General features: G+C 42.1%; 2 protein-coding genes across 2 annotated transcripts in view; one reads left to right on the top strand and one right to left on the bottom strand.

Annotated features, from left to right (window-relative positions):
- LOC125899214 (glycerol-3-phosphate dehydrogenase, mitochondrial-like) overlaps positions 1 to 15,348 on the bottom strand; it is a 124,384-nt gene that overhangs the window by 20,021 nt on the left and 89,015 nt on the right. The gene's annotated exons all lie outside the window — the stretch shown is intronic.
- On the top strand, positions 1,348 to 7,563 carry nr4a2a (nuclear receptor subfamily 4, group A, member 2a). Its single transcript, XM_049594829.1, has 8 exons — positions 1,348 to 1,515; positions 2,011 to 2,112; positions 2,324 to 3,195; positions 3,673 to 3,802; positions 3,986 to 4,149; positions 4,529 to 4,731; positions 4,898 to 5,076; positions 5,186 to 7,563. The coding sequence occupies exons 3-8, from the start codon at positions 2,326 to 2,328 to the stop codon at positions 5,440 to 5,442; spliced, it is 1,803 nt and encodes a 600-aa protein (XP_049450786.1). The 5' UTR covers positions 1,348 to 1,515; positions 2,011 to 2,112; positions 2,324 to 2,325; the 3' UTR covers positions 5,443 to 7,563.

The following is a 15,348-nucleotide window of genomic DNA, read 5'->3' as shown; positions in this document are numbered from 1 at the left end:
GTTTTCTTTTTTCCTCCCACCTCCTTGCACACTCTGTCCTTGCGTGCACTGAGCACAGGGCACACAAAATAAAAACTGCTCTGAGACTGATGGCTGCTCTGTGGCTCGTATAATAAAGCATCAGCCCGCTAGAAATAACACACGTGCTGTGTGATGCTGGCTGCTGTTACCTGCATGCGGGCATACATGTCTAACTACACGTCTTGTTGCACACTCCTCACCTTGGCTTGCTGCCCAGGCCTCGTATGCATGTGGAGAAAATTCAGACCACCTTGATTGGCTACAAGGTGTTGGTGTAAGATTACACTGAGATCAGTTATTCCATCGCTGCAGAACAATAAAGCCCAAAAGATTATTTTGGCGACTGCGTCAACTTGAGCGTTTTCTGCGTCACTCTCCATTCTGCCCGCTCCTATCACGTTTCCCTCTCTGGGGACTAAATTGGTTCCCCCATGACAACTGGCTACAGGCCCACTAATTATCCCCCCCTTCCTCCTCCAGCAGCAGTAGCTCACATACAACTATACAGCAGCTCTATGAATAGGCAGCCCACCCCGCAAACCCCACCCCATCTGAGGTCTAAATTTGGAACACAATTGAAATACAGAAATCCTGTCAGAAGATAACGAAGAATAATATTGACCCTCGCTTCATTAGGCCTATTTCATACAAGTAGTGAGTCTGGCGTATCAGCCACATTGTGACATAACTGTGCCTAGATGTGCCAATGTACACTCATCACACACACATACACACACAACTATCAGGCTAAAAGTGCACTCAGCACTATAGTCAGTAAGGATGCTTCTACGCATGAGCTGTGCGTTACCTGAGTATAAAAACGCACCTTTACACGTTGGCCTGCTGCAACCTGGTACTTCACCTGCATTGCATCATGGTGGTTTTAAATGAATTACCTCTGTGTTGCTGTGCTGGAGAAACAAAGGAAAATATGCATCACTACAAACAAAACTTAATCAAATGTGCAGAAACTATGAGCTCATCACAACATCTCATTTACTCTGCAGACACGCCGCAAACACAGTGAAATCACAGCACATAGATTAATGTCAGCCCACAACAAGCGTGACTTAAGTCCTCTGCAAACACAAAAGTGTCTGCACCGAGCACAGAAGGGTTTACCCTCCACTACATCTCTGCTAATGTCCATGTGGGAAGCAACACAGAACACATACCACAAGACAAACATACTCGCCAGAAAAATTGGGGCTTGAGAAAGTTCCCCAGCGGATTGGTCCGTGTCTGTGTCGACGCCGATGACGTCGCGCTGTGAAACACGTGGGCCACGGTATCCAGAGCTCACATAAACAAAGCCACATTGGCCAGACTGGGTAGTCGAAGCTGGTGTCGCTGTCAGTGCGCGGAGTCACACGGTTTGTCTGCCTGGCATTGTTGGGTACCGCCGCTCATGATTTGGAGCTTTTACACAAATTGATGAATACCCCCTGCATGCTTATCGCATGGATTGAAAGCCACGATCCTGATGTGAAAGAGGTAAGATCCCCTCTTCTCTTTCTTTGCAACGTAATCTGTGTCTGCGCTTTAGTTGCGCCGCCTTCTCCGAGCCCTTTAAATCGTTTTTTCTTTTAGTCTGCTTTTACTGTTAAACTGAAATAACACAAAACTGAGTCTGACTGTGCAGATCTGTTGCTGCTTATATTTCAAGAGATTTTTTTTTAGCTTTCCGCTTTCTAGACAACTTGTCACTGGTGTCAAGTGCGCGAAGTTGGTCTGATCACCACAAAGAAACGCACACTTTATAATAAGAAAAGAAAAAAAATACTTTAAGCACGCATTTTGCCGGTTTCAACTCAACATTTTTAGAACATATTCCATAAACGCTGTGCGTAATTGGAAACTGGTTGCGCGCAGCTGTGAAGCTTAAAACTGACTATATCCGGGATATCGTGGTATTTTTAAAAAAAAAAAAAAAAAAAAAAAAGTTTTATTTTACAATCTAGTAAATGTCAAAGTGGTGTGTTTTATTAGGGGAAGATCCAGAACAGAGCCGCTTTCTTGAATCCTGACACCCATACAACTCCTGACAATACCCATTTCAAGTGTCACCGAAAAACTGTCAGAAGACTTGAGGTAGGATATGGAAAATTCTTTGCAAATAAAAAAATAGATGTATTAATGTTTTTAATGGTATTTTATTCTGAAACTACTCGTTAATGTAAAGCACTGTTAATAAATGTTTTGTTTGCAGTAAAATTAGATTAAATAGACTAAAGTGTAAAACTTTCCGATTTGAGCATTTCTTTGAGAAATTCTGATGTCTTTCTACCGGTTTGGTTTTCAGCCATGCCCTGCGTTCAGGCTCAGTATGGATCATCACCTCAAGGAGCTAGTCCTGCTTCCCAGAGCTACAGCTACCACACCGCAGGAGAATACAGCTGCGACTTCTTAACACCTGAGTTTGTTAAGTTTAGCATGGACTTGACCAACACTGAGATCACAGCTACTACTTCTCTCCCAAGTTTCAGTACATTCATGGACAACTATAACACCAGTTACGACGTTAAACCACCCTGTCTGTATCAGATGCCCCACTCTGGAGAGCAGTCCTCTATCAAGGTGGAGGACGTCCCGATGCACAACTACCATCAGCAGAGCCACCTGCCACCTCAGTCGGAAGAAATGATGGCTCACTCTGGGCCTATGTACTTCAAACCCTCCTCGCCTCACGCCCCGAGTACGCCAAACTTCCAGGTTCAGCCTAATCACATGTGGGAGGACCCTGGCTCCCTCCACAGTTTCCACCAGAACTATGTTGCGGCCACGTCTCATATGATAGACCAGCGCAAGAATCCGGTGTCAAGGCTTTCGCTCTTCTCCTTCAAGCAGTCCCCGCCCGGTACTCCAGTTTCCAGCTGTCAGATGCGGTTCGACGGGCCGCTGCACGTCTCCATGAACCACGACAACCCGGGCGTGCACCGCGGCCTGGACGGCCAGAGCTTCGCGGTGCCCAGCGCCATACGGAAACAAGCTGGTCTGGCCTTTCCTCACTCCCTGCAGCTCAGCCACGGGCACCAGCTGGTGGACAGCCAAGTGCCATCGCCCCCGTCCCGAGGATCTCCGTCAAACGAGGGTCTGTGTGCGGTATGTGGGGACAACGCAGCCTGCCAGCATTATGGAGTGAGAACCTGCGAGGGCTGCAAAGGATTTTTCAAGGTGGGCTGACATGACAGGAACCATGAATCAGTGTTACTGTTATTACATGAAAGATATGCTGTGTGTTTTCTATTATTCACGGCGAGTTAAAGTCAGCCTTAAAAATATTGAGAAGAATAACACATCCTGAACATGTAATACCATCGCATTTACACTAAATATTATCATGCAACACCTTAAAGTGCGTGCGTAAAATAACTTTATATGACAAGCCTGTCTATTCACACAGTTGATCTCAGAGGAATAAGTAAAATATGAAAGACCACGAATGTGTATTTGCTGACGGTCTATTCCCTCTTGTTGGTTTATACAGCGCAGTCCCAAACAGGAGATGAAACTGATATTATATCGTTTCCATCTGTTCATTTTTATGTTATATCACTTGTGCAGCAATCCACAGTCCGTGCTCTACATGTTATATAGTCTTGGAAACAGGCCTGCAGAGTGACACTGTGATTTTTCTTTCTTTCTTTCCAGCGCACCGTTCAGAAAAATGCAAAATACGTGTGTTTAGCAAATAAAAACTGTCCTGTTGACAAACGCCGGAGAAATCGCTGCCAGTTCTGCCGTTTCCAGAAGTGCATTGTCGTCGGAATGGTGAGAGAAGGTATGTTTAGGCCATGCATTAAATTATTTTACACCAGTAGATTATATTCCCCCACTGATACACTGGGAAAACGTGTGCGTAATATTGCTGGATTGTTATTTATAACCACATTTAAATATTTACGCACAGCAACAGAAGTGCGTAGTGATGACTTATATGTCATATTTATTTCTTACATTGCAGTTGTCCGAACAGATAATCTGAAAGGTCGGAGAGGACGCCTACCATCCAAACCCAAAAGTCCCCAGGAGCCCTCCCCACCCTCGCCGCCGGTGAGCCTCATAAGCGCACTTGTTAGGGCCCATGTGGACTCCAACCCCTCCATGTCTGCTTTGGACTACTCCAGAGTAAGTAGCACAATCTCAGAAATAAAACACACACTGCACTTAAAAGAAGAAAAAAAATGTTGAGCATTATTTCTCCGGGTGAAAACAGAGGGAACAAAAAGATTGACGGCCTTTTTAATTTAGCCCTTCATTTAGGGAACAATTTACAGCCTTGAAAGTTTTTTGTAATACACCGCTGAATTCCTAACTTTGTCAGGCTTTTAATGTGGCATATTTTTTCCTCTAAGTAAATTGCGCTGAAATAGAGAACTTAATAAAAGGAAGACATGAGTTTAATAGTGAAAAAGCACCCTCTCCTTCTTGGAAATGGGCATTTGCAATTTCACGGATTATATATTTTAAAGGACCTCATTAAGGCGCTGTTTAAATTAAATTCCAGTTCCAGGCTAACCCTGACTACCAAATGACTGGAGACAACACTCAGCACATCCAGCAGTTCTATGATCTCCTGACGGGCTCCATGGAGATCATCCGGGGCTGGGCGGAGAAGATCCCCGGCTTTTCTGATCTACCGAAGCAAGACCAAGATCTCCTCTTTGAATCCGCCTTCCTTGAACTTTTTGTCCTGCGGCTGGCGTACAGGTGAGCCGCCTAATTATTAAACAAAACAATCCAGGCTTTAGATAATCATCAGCTCCTCCTTCAAGCTTCATTGCTTTGGGTTTTATTAGCTGCCCAATAATAAGAAGGCTCTTAAATTCCCATTTATTGCCAAGCGTAATTAATGGCATTTTCTTATTAATTGCAGGTCCAACCCGGTGGAAGGCAAACTTATTTTTTGTAATGGAGTGGTGTTACACAGGCTACAGTGCGTCCGTGGATTTGGAGAGTGGGTGGACGCTATCGTGGACTTTTCTTCCAACTTGCAGAGCATGAACATAGACATCTCAGCGTTCTCCTGCATCGCAGCTCTGGCCATGGTAACAGGTGCGTAAAGGCGGCTGCTCCTTTGACTCTCTGCGTTACAACGCGTGCTGAACACAGAAAGTGAATCAGAAATGATAAATCCGTGTCTTTTTTTTGTTCTGTATTTCAGAGCGACACGGGCTTAAGGAACCCAAGAGAGTCGAGGATCTCCAAAACAAGATAGTCAACTGCCTCAAAGATCAAGTGACATTCAATGGCGGTGGATTGAATCGTCCCAACTACTTGTCAAAACTCTTGGGAAAGCTCCCTGAACTGCGCACACTATGTACCCAAGGTCTGCAGCGTATCTTTTACCTAAAACTAGAAGACCTAGTCCCTCCGCCAGCAATAATTGACAAACTTTTCCTCGACACCCTACCTTTCTGAGTCTGACTCCATGGCGAGACCTCAAAGACCTTCCAAAAGACTGTTTATGAGTCAGACTTGACAGATTTTTAACGTTATTATTTCTGAATATCTGCAAGCTCCGTAGGCTAATAGAACACCAGTACCCTATTATGAGTAAGGATTCATGTGAGATAGGGAGAAAAAAGAATAGCAGGAGAAAGAAGGAGAGTTTGATTGCTGTGTAGGCCTTTTATTTTTTGTTTTTTTAAATGCCAAACGAGTGAATCATCACGGGGAATTTCTCTCCGGTGGACAAATTGTCAACAAAGTTAATCCGGTCTTGCAATCACTTACTGTTTATTTAACATCGGCTCTACTGATTCAGCATACTCAGATGTAATATATTCCATTTATATATATGAACACACACGCACACACACACACACACTGTATATTATGATAGATTATGTGATGCCTCCAATGCATCGGTTTATAACATGTGTACAAAGTTTGTTATAATGAAAAGATTTAATTTTCTTTTCTTTTCTGACTCGTGCCTATGTGTTTCTGACAGGATCCCAAAAAGTATCCAGAAAAGACAACGCATGTTCTAGTTTTCTTTTATCCCCCTCCTCCTCCTCCTTTTTCTTTTTCTTCTATAGGCACTTGCTGAGGTGATGTCTATATATAATATATACCGGACACTATGTAGTCTGCTAGATTTGATACAGATTCGTAGTTATGGCACTCCTTTTATGTATGACGCATATGTGGAAAAATATCTCATCTGTATAGAAAATGAGGGACCCATGGTGTTTGTAAAACTGTCAGACATTCCTTGTTTGTATGTGCTGTAAGTATTGTTGCTGTTGAATATAAACGTTTCTATATATTTATTATTTCTATTGCCAAGAGCTACACTAAGCATGGTGCAATTTAAACGATTTCAAACCATCCAAGTTTCATGCTGAGCACGTTGTCTATGTTTTATGTCTTATAAACGTCTAGGTAGTTATGATTTAACACGTTTTTTGGAAATGGAAAAAAAACCTTCCCATCTTATATCAAGAGGTTCATGAGTGTGTGATATAGGCCCACATCTTTGACATCATGATGTACTTAACAACTTCTGTAACGCATTTGGTGCCGGATTAAAAAAAAAAAATCAACTTTAGAGAGAAAGAAATATTTAATGTTTACAAATAAAACTTTTAAATCAATTCTTTTGCTAAATAATTTCTCTGGAAATAATCTACCATTTAAATTCTCTGATCGGAAGGAGCTACTTTATATCACTAATATCATTTTGAAGTTTAAACTTATTCTAATTTCCTCAAGTATTGAGATCAGCGCTCACAGGCCTATTTGCGCAAAATCAAACATTCAAGTTAATTATTTCTTTGAATATCTCACCTTAAGTAAATGTGAAATTATGTAGACTTATTTATTTCCTTTAACGCATTTAAAGACTATGTCGCAAACAATGTGCAGGCCTACTCCTGTCTGAGTTCTCTATTTTGTTTCGACAAAAATATGTTGCACATATTTATTTTTAAACATTCTAATCGTTTTATTTCAGCCGAAACTGAGCGAAAAATTCAGTCATGAAAATCACATTTTAACATACTTCTAATTTGGGGATGAACTGAGAGTTTTCTCCTGCATGCGTGTCTATATTTCCTATATTTGGATTGTAAAAAAGACGCTTTTATTAAAACATCAGAGGCTGTTAAAAACCTCTTGTCATTCTCTAATGTCTATTTGTGTTTGACAAAGGAGAAAGCTGCAGCGGATTAAATATAGGAGTCTTCGTTTTCCGCTTGAATCCCAAATAAAGTCACATTTCCAGCGAACAATTTCACAAAGAACATCGGGGTTTATAATTCAGCCTGTTCCTCTGGATGCTCTTTGCTGGTGCGAAAAGTTGATGCAAATAAAAGTTTAAGGTTGTCTTTCTGGACAGACTTTCCTTGTTGCCTATAAGGATTTAAAATGATGTCCATCTTTATATTATTTTAATTTGTGTACGGGATCATGTATGCGTAACTTCACCTGCCTTCACTTTTGGACATTTGTTGAACTGTTTTACCTTGCCGATGACTCATACCGGAACTCACACTTACAGTTTCCCCCAATAAAAGGCCGACTACCTTTAACCTGCCATTAGAAATAAGAAGAAAACGCAGTGTGCAGCTCAACACATTTATTGTGAAATCCTGTTGCGCGCCGCTTTATATTGTGCGTCACTGCGCAGCACTTTGCTGCGTAATTGGGGGTTTTAAATGTATAAGAAAGGCATGAGGTGCCACACACAGGAACATTTTCTCTAAGCTGCGGTTTTAAGTTTGTACCGGAGCCGGTAAAGTGGTGTTTTATTGTAGTTTAATTTAGCCTGTTACCACCAACCTCCCACAAACCCCCGGGGAATCCGGCTCCGCGCTCCTGGTTTCAGTCAGGTAAAAAGTCCTACCATATATCCTTAAATCCAATTTACTGATCGCCTTCACACAACGACAATACAAGCCACTTTCCCCGCGTCTTGTGTCCGCACACGCAGGAATGAAAGTCATTTAGAAATGTGTATAAAACGGCAGTGATTGGCCTGCACCAAGTGAAGCAGTGCCGCTGTCACAAACCCTTCCCTTTAGTCTGTCAGAGCAGAGAAGTGACGCCAGGCTCTGAGGCATGTCTGGGACTTATCCTCAGTGATTCCACATTTATCACATGATCAAGATGAAAGGAACAGCTTATTTTGAGAGATATTAGCAGCAGGCAATAAATTGTCTAAATAATTAGATCGTCACTGTAAAGTGCTAATTCCAAGGCAAATTGGGATTACATTCAGAACCAGTTTGCTGACATTTAGCAGATCTGTTGAAAGGGGTGCATTACAATGTCACAAGTTCTCTCTATTGACTCAAAGTACAGTTAGGTTTTAAACATGTCTATCTCCACACAATAAAACATGACACAAGTAGCTAATACTTCTGTCAGTGTTTGTGCATGATTATACACGCTGGAGGACTTTGAGTCTAAATTCATTAAGAGCCTATGACTTAATTTCCTCCCCGCACTTGACATCAGCGGAACATTAGACATGATCGTGTCAGCGTAAGCAGGGCTAGAAGAAAGAAAAGAAATAATTCTGCAGTTGTTCATGCCTTGTCTTTGGTTCCTCCTGCACTGAGAACAACAAACCAAAGGCAGCAGGTGAAGGTGGCCATCTCCTAGAAAACAGAAGCCTGTGTTTCTGCTGCTAAGTGCTCGTACATAAAGTGAGAAAGGAGTGAAATGATCAAACCAAGAGAGTCCCAGCTTCTGAGAATGCTGCTTCACATTTACAGCACCACTAATAGATGCTACCACACACAGCACACGGTGCACACTGTGACAGTCGTGGATTATGTTGCATGCACAGCTGCACTTTTGTCTAATTCTGTGATGCAACCTGACAGGTTCACGTGTGTGGTGCTCGGTGGATTTGAAGTGCTGTAGCTCGGGAGTCGTTCCCCAATAACAAAACTGAACAAAGATGGACTTTCTTTTTTTTTTTTTGGACCCTTACATAATTTTATCCTTTTTTATTTTGCTAATCCGGTTCATATGTTGATCGTATCAGCTGTTGAGGTCTAATGTGTGAATTAACATGTAGGGAGGCCAACATAAATCAGACCTTTGCCTCATCTGATCCCTGTGGTGGGAGAGCACTTGACCTTTCACCTTTGCACTACATGAGAACTTGTTAGACATCCGATGAGGAAAACTCACTGTTGCTCAAACTGCTACTGGAATTACGTCTGCGGCAGCCGGTGAAAGACACAGAAAACAGAGCGAATAATTATAAAGATGCACAAATACGCTTGATGCAAACCTCTCTACAGTCTGTTGATAATCTCTACCGCGTACGAGTCTCAGACACAACATGTAATTTTCTCTGACTTGGAAAGAATTAAGCCTTGAGTAAATGACAGCTAACTGTTGTCTTTCTTTACATTTCATGTGAGTTGCATTAAAAGTTATTTTGAGGTGCAGAGTGAGAATCTTATTAGAAAGCTTGTGAGCAGGACCTGAAATAGATCCATGTTGCTTTATGACCAAAACCTTTATACCTCGACTTTCTTTCAAACAAAGGGGATTAAAACCAACTCATGACTTTTGCCAGCATGCCAATGCACTCTGGCTTTCATGTTGAGGTTATATTCCACCTGTCTCTCCAGCAGTTGTCGGTTGTGTACCACTTCTCAATAATTCTGCTACTCTTCACTCATTCAGCACGTTCAGTCTACACTCAAAATCACTTCCTTTTATGTTACCTTTCCCTCTGTTCAGGCAGGCTGCCGTGTGAGCCTGCAGTAAAACATGTTGATTACACAACTTATGAATCTCATGAGTCTTTCCGACTATAGCTCTAAACAAAATGAATGAATAATGAGTTGAATGATGGCCCTTTGGATATGACTGCCTATAGTTATATTACTGTGACTATTTGATTTACCATATTGAAATGCTCATGATTGTCCAATAAATAATGCAAAAAGCTGATTTCCAAGTGGCGAGGCAGGAAAAAGAAATCCACCTTGCATATAGATGGAAGTGAGCCGTGTCTGTCCCTCTCAGCCTGTGGCCCAGAGCAGCTTTATCATTCATAGGACTAAACAGACAATCAATTCAGCAGCCATGTATGAAGGATGAAGGGATGCGACAAGCTGTGAATGATGAGGAGCCAAAAATCAAAGGCCTCACTCCTTCTTAGCTCTAATGGCCATTACCAGCCCAGACAGCACCAGTAAAATGAGGTTAATCATTTGCACAGATCCTTTCAAAGAAGATTGACTGGACTTGATGCCTAGTCAGATCACTCATAAATATTTACTTCATATTAAACAGCTGTGTATGCTCTGTTATTGCGCATTGATTTCTGACGGCTGCTATCAAATTATTGTTTCAAGTGTGGTCAGTTAAAGCTGTTAATGCAATGCTTGTACCAAGACTCAATTATGCTAACCACGAGAAATTAATAATGCAATGAAACTGACAGGACATGATGTTAGAGAGGGGATTCTTCAGGTTTCTACGGGGAAACAAAGTAAAGGTGACTTCTACAAATGATCATATAATCACCAGAAACCACAAGACTTTGAAGCAGTGCTGATAGATAGTACACCCTGAATTAAATAGCCCAACAGTTGAAGTTTATGGGCATAGCATGTATCAGTATTGAACACACAGGCTCAGTCCTTTGACCTTATTGACAAAATGAAATCGGAAATTTCCTTTATAGAAAGAGTTAATGTTTCCTCAGGCAGACATGTTTCCGATTCAATTAGTTTTAATGAAGCCGGTGCTCAGTGGTTACTGAAGTAGAAAAAACAGGCATAAATGCCTGATGGTAATAGAGGACATATTAAGGAGGAAGGGATCGGACACACAGTGCGTGTTTCTAAGTGGCGAAAAATGCCTCTATCAGGCTGGTAGGAGCCAGTAGCTTGGGAAGCAGTGAATTGTATGAGCCTCAAATGATGCATTAGGATCTCTGGGGCGAGGCTGGAGGAGACTGAGGAGCAAACTGTAACAACACACAGGAGAAGAATCTGGTTTTGATGACGCATGCGGGGGTATCACCGAGCAGACGGTGAAATCATCCCCATCTCAAAATCTTATCTGCGTAATTTCAACCTACAAATCAATTTATTCTTAGATTGATGCCGTTTTGTAATTTCCTAAAAAAGTCTAATCTAGTCTTTAACTGCTTTTTGTATTCTCCCCCATTTACACCTTCCACTGTGACAATGTGACTGAATGCAGGGGCTGCAAACTGTCCCCCCCCCCCCCCCACTATCCCCACTCCCCGTCTGATGTCAGTGTGTAAAATGTCAACATGGTCAGATGCACTGGCTCAGTTCCCGCAAGAATATGCCCTCATCCTGTGTTATGGTTTGTGCCGCTGCTCCATGTGAAGTGAAACATATTAAACACACCCATGCACATGTAATCTGCTCATGTCTTTGAGTCTAATCGTGTGCGTGTGTGTGTGTGTGATCTTCTATCTTCTGCTAAGTGTTAGAGTTCTGTCAGTCTTTTGCAGCAATCCAAATTTAAACAATCCAGATTAAAAGGCAGGTAGATGAGTTCTTTGGTGGCATAGAGGTTTAAGGTGCTGATGATGTAATCACCAACGTCCAGTTTGATTGGGAACTATGTCCATCCAATCCCCCCCCCCCCCGATTTCCTGTTTGTCTCCACTGTCTGTCCTCTAATAAAGGTACAAAATGCCCCCAAAAGTACCTAGCTGTAGTCTTTCACAAGAATACAGGTGTAACAAGTTAAGTGCTTCATTTGGACAAATTTAGAGCTATACACAAATAAAACATCTATTGAGGGATTTTTAAAGGTTCACCCAGGAAATTTGTTCTTACAAGCACCAAACCAAAGACCCAGAGTGTGTCACCCCTTGATTAAAGAAGCAGACTTGCAGCGATAAAGTCCACCCTCCAGTGTAGGTTTGTTCCTGAGCGGATTCCCAACAGAGTTAAAATCAAGTTGGGAAAGGAAATAAAAGCTTTAACTTGTTTTTTTTTTTCACTTCACCAACAGCAACTTCACCACTTATTTTGCCTTAATCTTCCCTGCGCTGACTAACAGGGGGTAAACAAGCCTGAAACTCACTCACACCTGCATCTACAGGCCTCTGCTCTTGTTTGCTGCTAGTGTACGCATGAATTTCTGTGTGCATGAAAACATGCGCAATAGGTGTGAACACAAACAGATGCACGTAGTGATGGTTTTACAAAGCTCTCATAGCACATATAAGTACACATCTATAGTGACAAGGTGCCAATAGATAGTGGAGTGGTGGATTCTCGAAGGGTCAAGAGGGGAATATGATGTGCGTGTGGTGTGTGTGTGTAGTGGACAAAAGGAAGGGGAGAGGGGGTTGACGGGTGTGTGTCACAACAGACAGAAGAGATCCAGCCCAGGCTCCCACACAGCTTTGTCATATCACTAGGAGATTAGGAACACACACATGTCAAGCTAGGCAGAGCCTTCTGCAATAATGTACCTGCCAGCTCTCAAGATCCACTCAACCCCTTTTCAACCCCTCGTTCCTACATGCTAACACCAAAGCGCACACACGCACACACACACACACACACACACACACACCAGTTTTTTAAATATTGATCTTCCTTAACATGCACATGAAAACTGAAGGATGTAATACGAGACCAGTGGGGAAAAATTAATTAATTGATAAATAGCATGTGTATTAACTTGTCACTCAGAAGAGGAATACATCATATGTGATATGTGCATTAAAGTTAAAGGAAATTGTAGTTCAGCACACATACAGAGAAAAACATCAGAGACATGAAAAGGTTGGGATCTGGGAAAGTGGATACTTTACATGAAAAACCTGATGGGAGAAGGTCGTTGTCTTTCTTCATGACAGAGTTCCCCAAGAAAAGGAGAGAGGAGAGGCTCAAAGAGATTCATCTCCACCAAGATTCAAGGTCATCCAACCTAGTCATCCTAGAAGCACTTGAAAAATATGGAGTGAAGCCTGGAGATATTCTTCCCCCCAAAAAAAGGAGTGCTGAGGGAAGACTCTGACTGAAGAGAATCACTGACCTTCAAACAAGCTCTCTATCCATATAGAGTAGGGGAAGACATGCACAATCCATCAAAAATGCACATGAACTTTCCCTCTTCAAATAGTTCCCGCTTGAATAGCAGTCAATGGATCAACTATGAATATTGCATGTACTGAATTGCAGGGGGTTCAGATTGAATTCACGGTGAAAAAAAACACACAAAAACAAATCTGTGATATCAGAATATCATCTTTTGAGATCAAGTCTTATTTCGAGTTTTAAAAAAATGAACGGGTGAATGGATTTAAATCCTGTCTTTGTTAAAATAAATCGGTAAAATACAGTAAGTGTGCATCCTAGAATCAACACTGTGGCCTTTTTTTTTTTTTTTTTTGCTTTTTGCCACAGTCCCTTTTCAAGAATGGAAAGATCAGTGTTAATTTTCAGCCGCTCTTTGATTGGATGAACCTGCCTCCCTCTTGCACGACATGGCTACCACAGGTCAGTGGCTGGTGCAGTGTAGCATGAAACAAACAAATAGAAAAAGGCACCTTGTGGCACTTGACTCTCGCCAGAATGCAACTGACGGCAAGCCTGCCAGCGTCCTGTAATAACGACCGGTGCCTCCTAACCAAAGAATGGCAGAGAGAGAGAGAGAGAGAGAGAGAGAGAAAGAGGAGGAGGAGGAGGAGAGAAGGGGTGGAGGCGAGAGAAGAAGGAGAGAGCTGGGAAAGGGGAAAACATGGATTTAGGGCTGGAGATACAGATGGAGGACGGAGAGAGGTGGAGGAAAAGATTGAGAGAGAAGGTAGCAATCCAGGAAGGGGTGACATCTGAGCAGAACCAGCTGCAGTGGAAATAGATTTACTATTGGACAGCAAAAGCATGCAATAGTTTGGTGGAAAAATATAAATGATGTATTTAAAGGAGAAGAAGACAGTCTGACATTCAGTGCAGTAAACATTTTGATGACACCCAGAATGCTCTCAGACACCAGACAGGTATTGTTAAGAAGAATCTTAACACAAAGCAATACGTGTGATGGCTTTCTTATTGGGAGAACTTTATAAATTGAGGATATTGGATTTTTTTTTAGCCAACATCCGATATTTCCAACCCATTTTGTCCAATTGCCGATGGCTGTACAGATATATGCACACATTTTTTCCATCTAATTGCAGAGAACATCAAGTCTCTCCTGCAGTTGAATTACCATACTATTATGCCTACTCTTATCGTGATGTCCCACTGACAGATGCAGACATAAAACACAATGCTTTCCAAAGTGTACACGCTCAGGGAAAAATAAGAACACTACGTCAACATATAGGTTACGTGTAAAAGATGCCGTACTTATTTTTATGTAACATTTTCAAACAAAACTGTAAAATTCATCTGACATTGACAGACTTAGATGATGCTCTATCCTGACAATAGCCCCAGCCAGGGCAAAATGTGACCTATTTAGACAAATTAAAGTCCCAAAATTAAACCATCATCTTATTGGCCTCTCATATAGGCAGAAATGTACATTTGGGCTGATGTTGATATTTAATTTTAAAGCCTTTATCTGCAGATACAGATGACGTGCATCACTGTGCCTCCCTATTATGACATTTATTTATCCTAGATAAAATTAAAATCACTGAATTCTATGATGTTTTTCTAACTAGAAGGCCCCTGAACTGCTTGAATGTGATATTTAGTTAATATGAATCAATACAAATACAAAGATGAATGCAAAGCTACAAATACTACTATCAAAGAGGAACTCCACACACATCGTCTGTTGACAAGGGTGCCGTAGCATTGTTCCGACCTCTCATTGTTCCGACCTCTCATTAGTCCGACGTCCCGTTGTTCTGATATGTGATTATATTAGGCTATACTGTATTTGTGTACCATAGAGGATCAGCAAACGCAACTAAAGTAGGCTACTGGTCGAGATACAAGTGTCATAGAGAGGAGAGAATGAAACACCATAACCTCCTGTTAACTCTGGGGTCCGGGTTGTGTGGGGAGCTCTCCACGGTGCTGAACGGCTCCTGGCGGGCGTATTTCTGCCTTGATCATGCGCTGCGACCGGCTCTGGGTCAGCTGGGAAAGGCTTGAGGCGGAGCAGGCTCATGGCTTATGTGTTTGCCACTTTCTTTTTCATTTTAACCCACACCATGATCTTTTCCTGACCCTAACCAAGTGGTTTTTGTGCCTAAACCTAACCAGACCTTAACCACAGGGCATCATGATGATTTCGGAACAACAGGACTTCGGAACAATGGATTTAATATGGTCGGAACAATGGGATGTCGGACCAATGGGATGTCAGACCAATGGGCAGACCCCGTTGACGAGT

The sequence above is a fragment of the Epinephelus fuscoguttatus genome, linkage group LG13, assembly GCF_011397635.1.
Source record: "Epinephelus fuscoguttatus linkage group LG13, E.fuscoguttatus.final_Chr_v1".
Classification (NCBI taxonomy): domain Eukaryota; kingdom Metazoa; phylum Chordata; class Actinopteri; order Perciformes; family Serranidae; genus Epinephelus; species Epinephelus fuscoguttatus.
Note: the sequence above shows the minus strand (reverse complement) of the source record. Positions and strands in the feature narration are given on the sequence as shown.

What these genes read in the sequence shown, in the direction of transcription:
- nr4a2a (XM_049594829.1), top strand. Translation starts at nt 2,326, where the DNA reads ATGCCCTGCGTTCAGGCTCAGTATGGATCATCACCTCAAGGAGCTAGT. An exon ending in CTGCTTTGGACTACTCCAGA is followed by an intron (nt 4,150 to 4,528) that starts GTAAGTAGCACA and finishes ATTAAATTCCAG; the next exon opens with TTCCAGGCTAACCCTGACTA. An exon ending in AGCTCTGGCCATGGTAACAG is followed by an intron (nt 5,077 to 5,185) that starts GTGCGTAAAGGC and finishes TCTGTATTTCAG; the next exon opens with AGCGACACGGGCTTAAGGAA.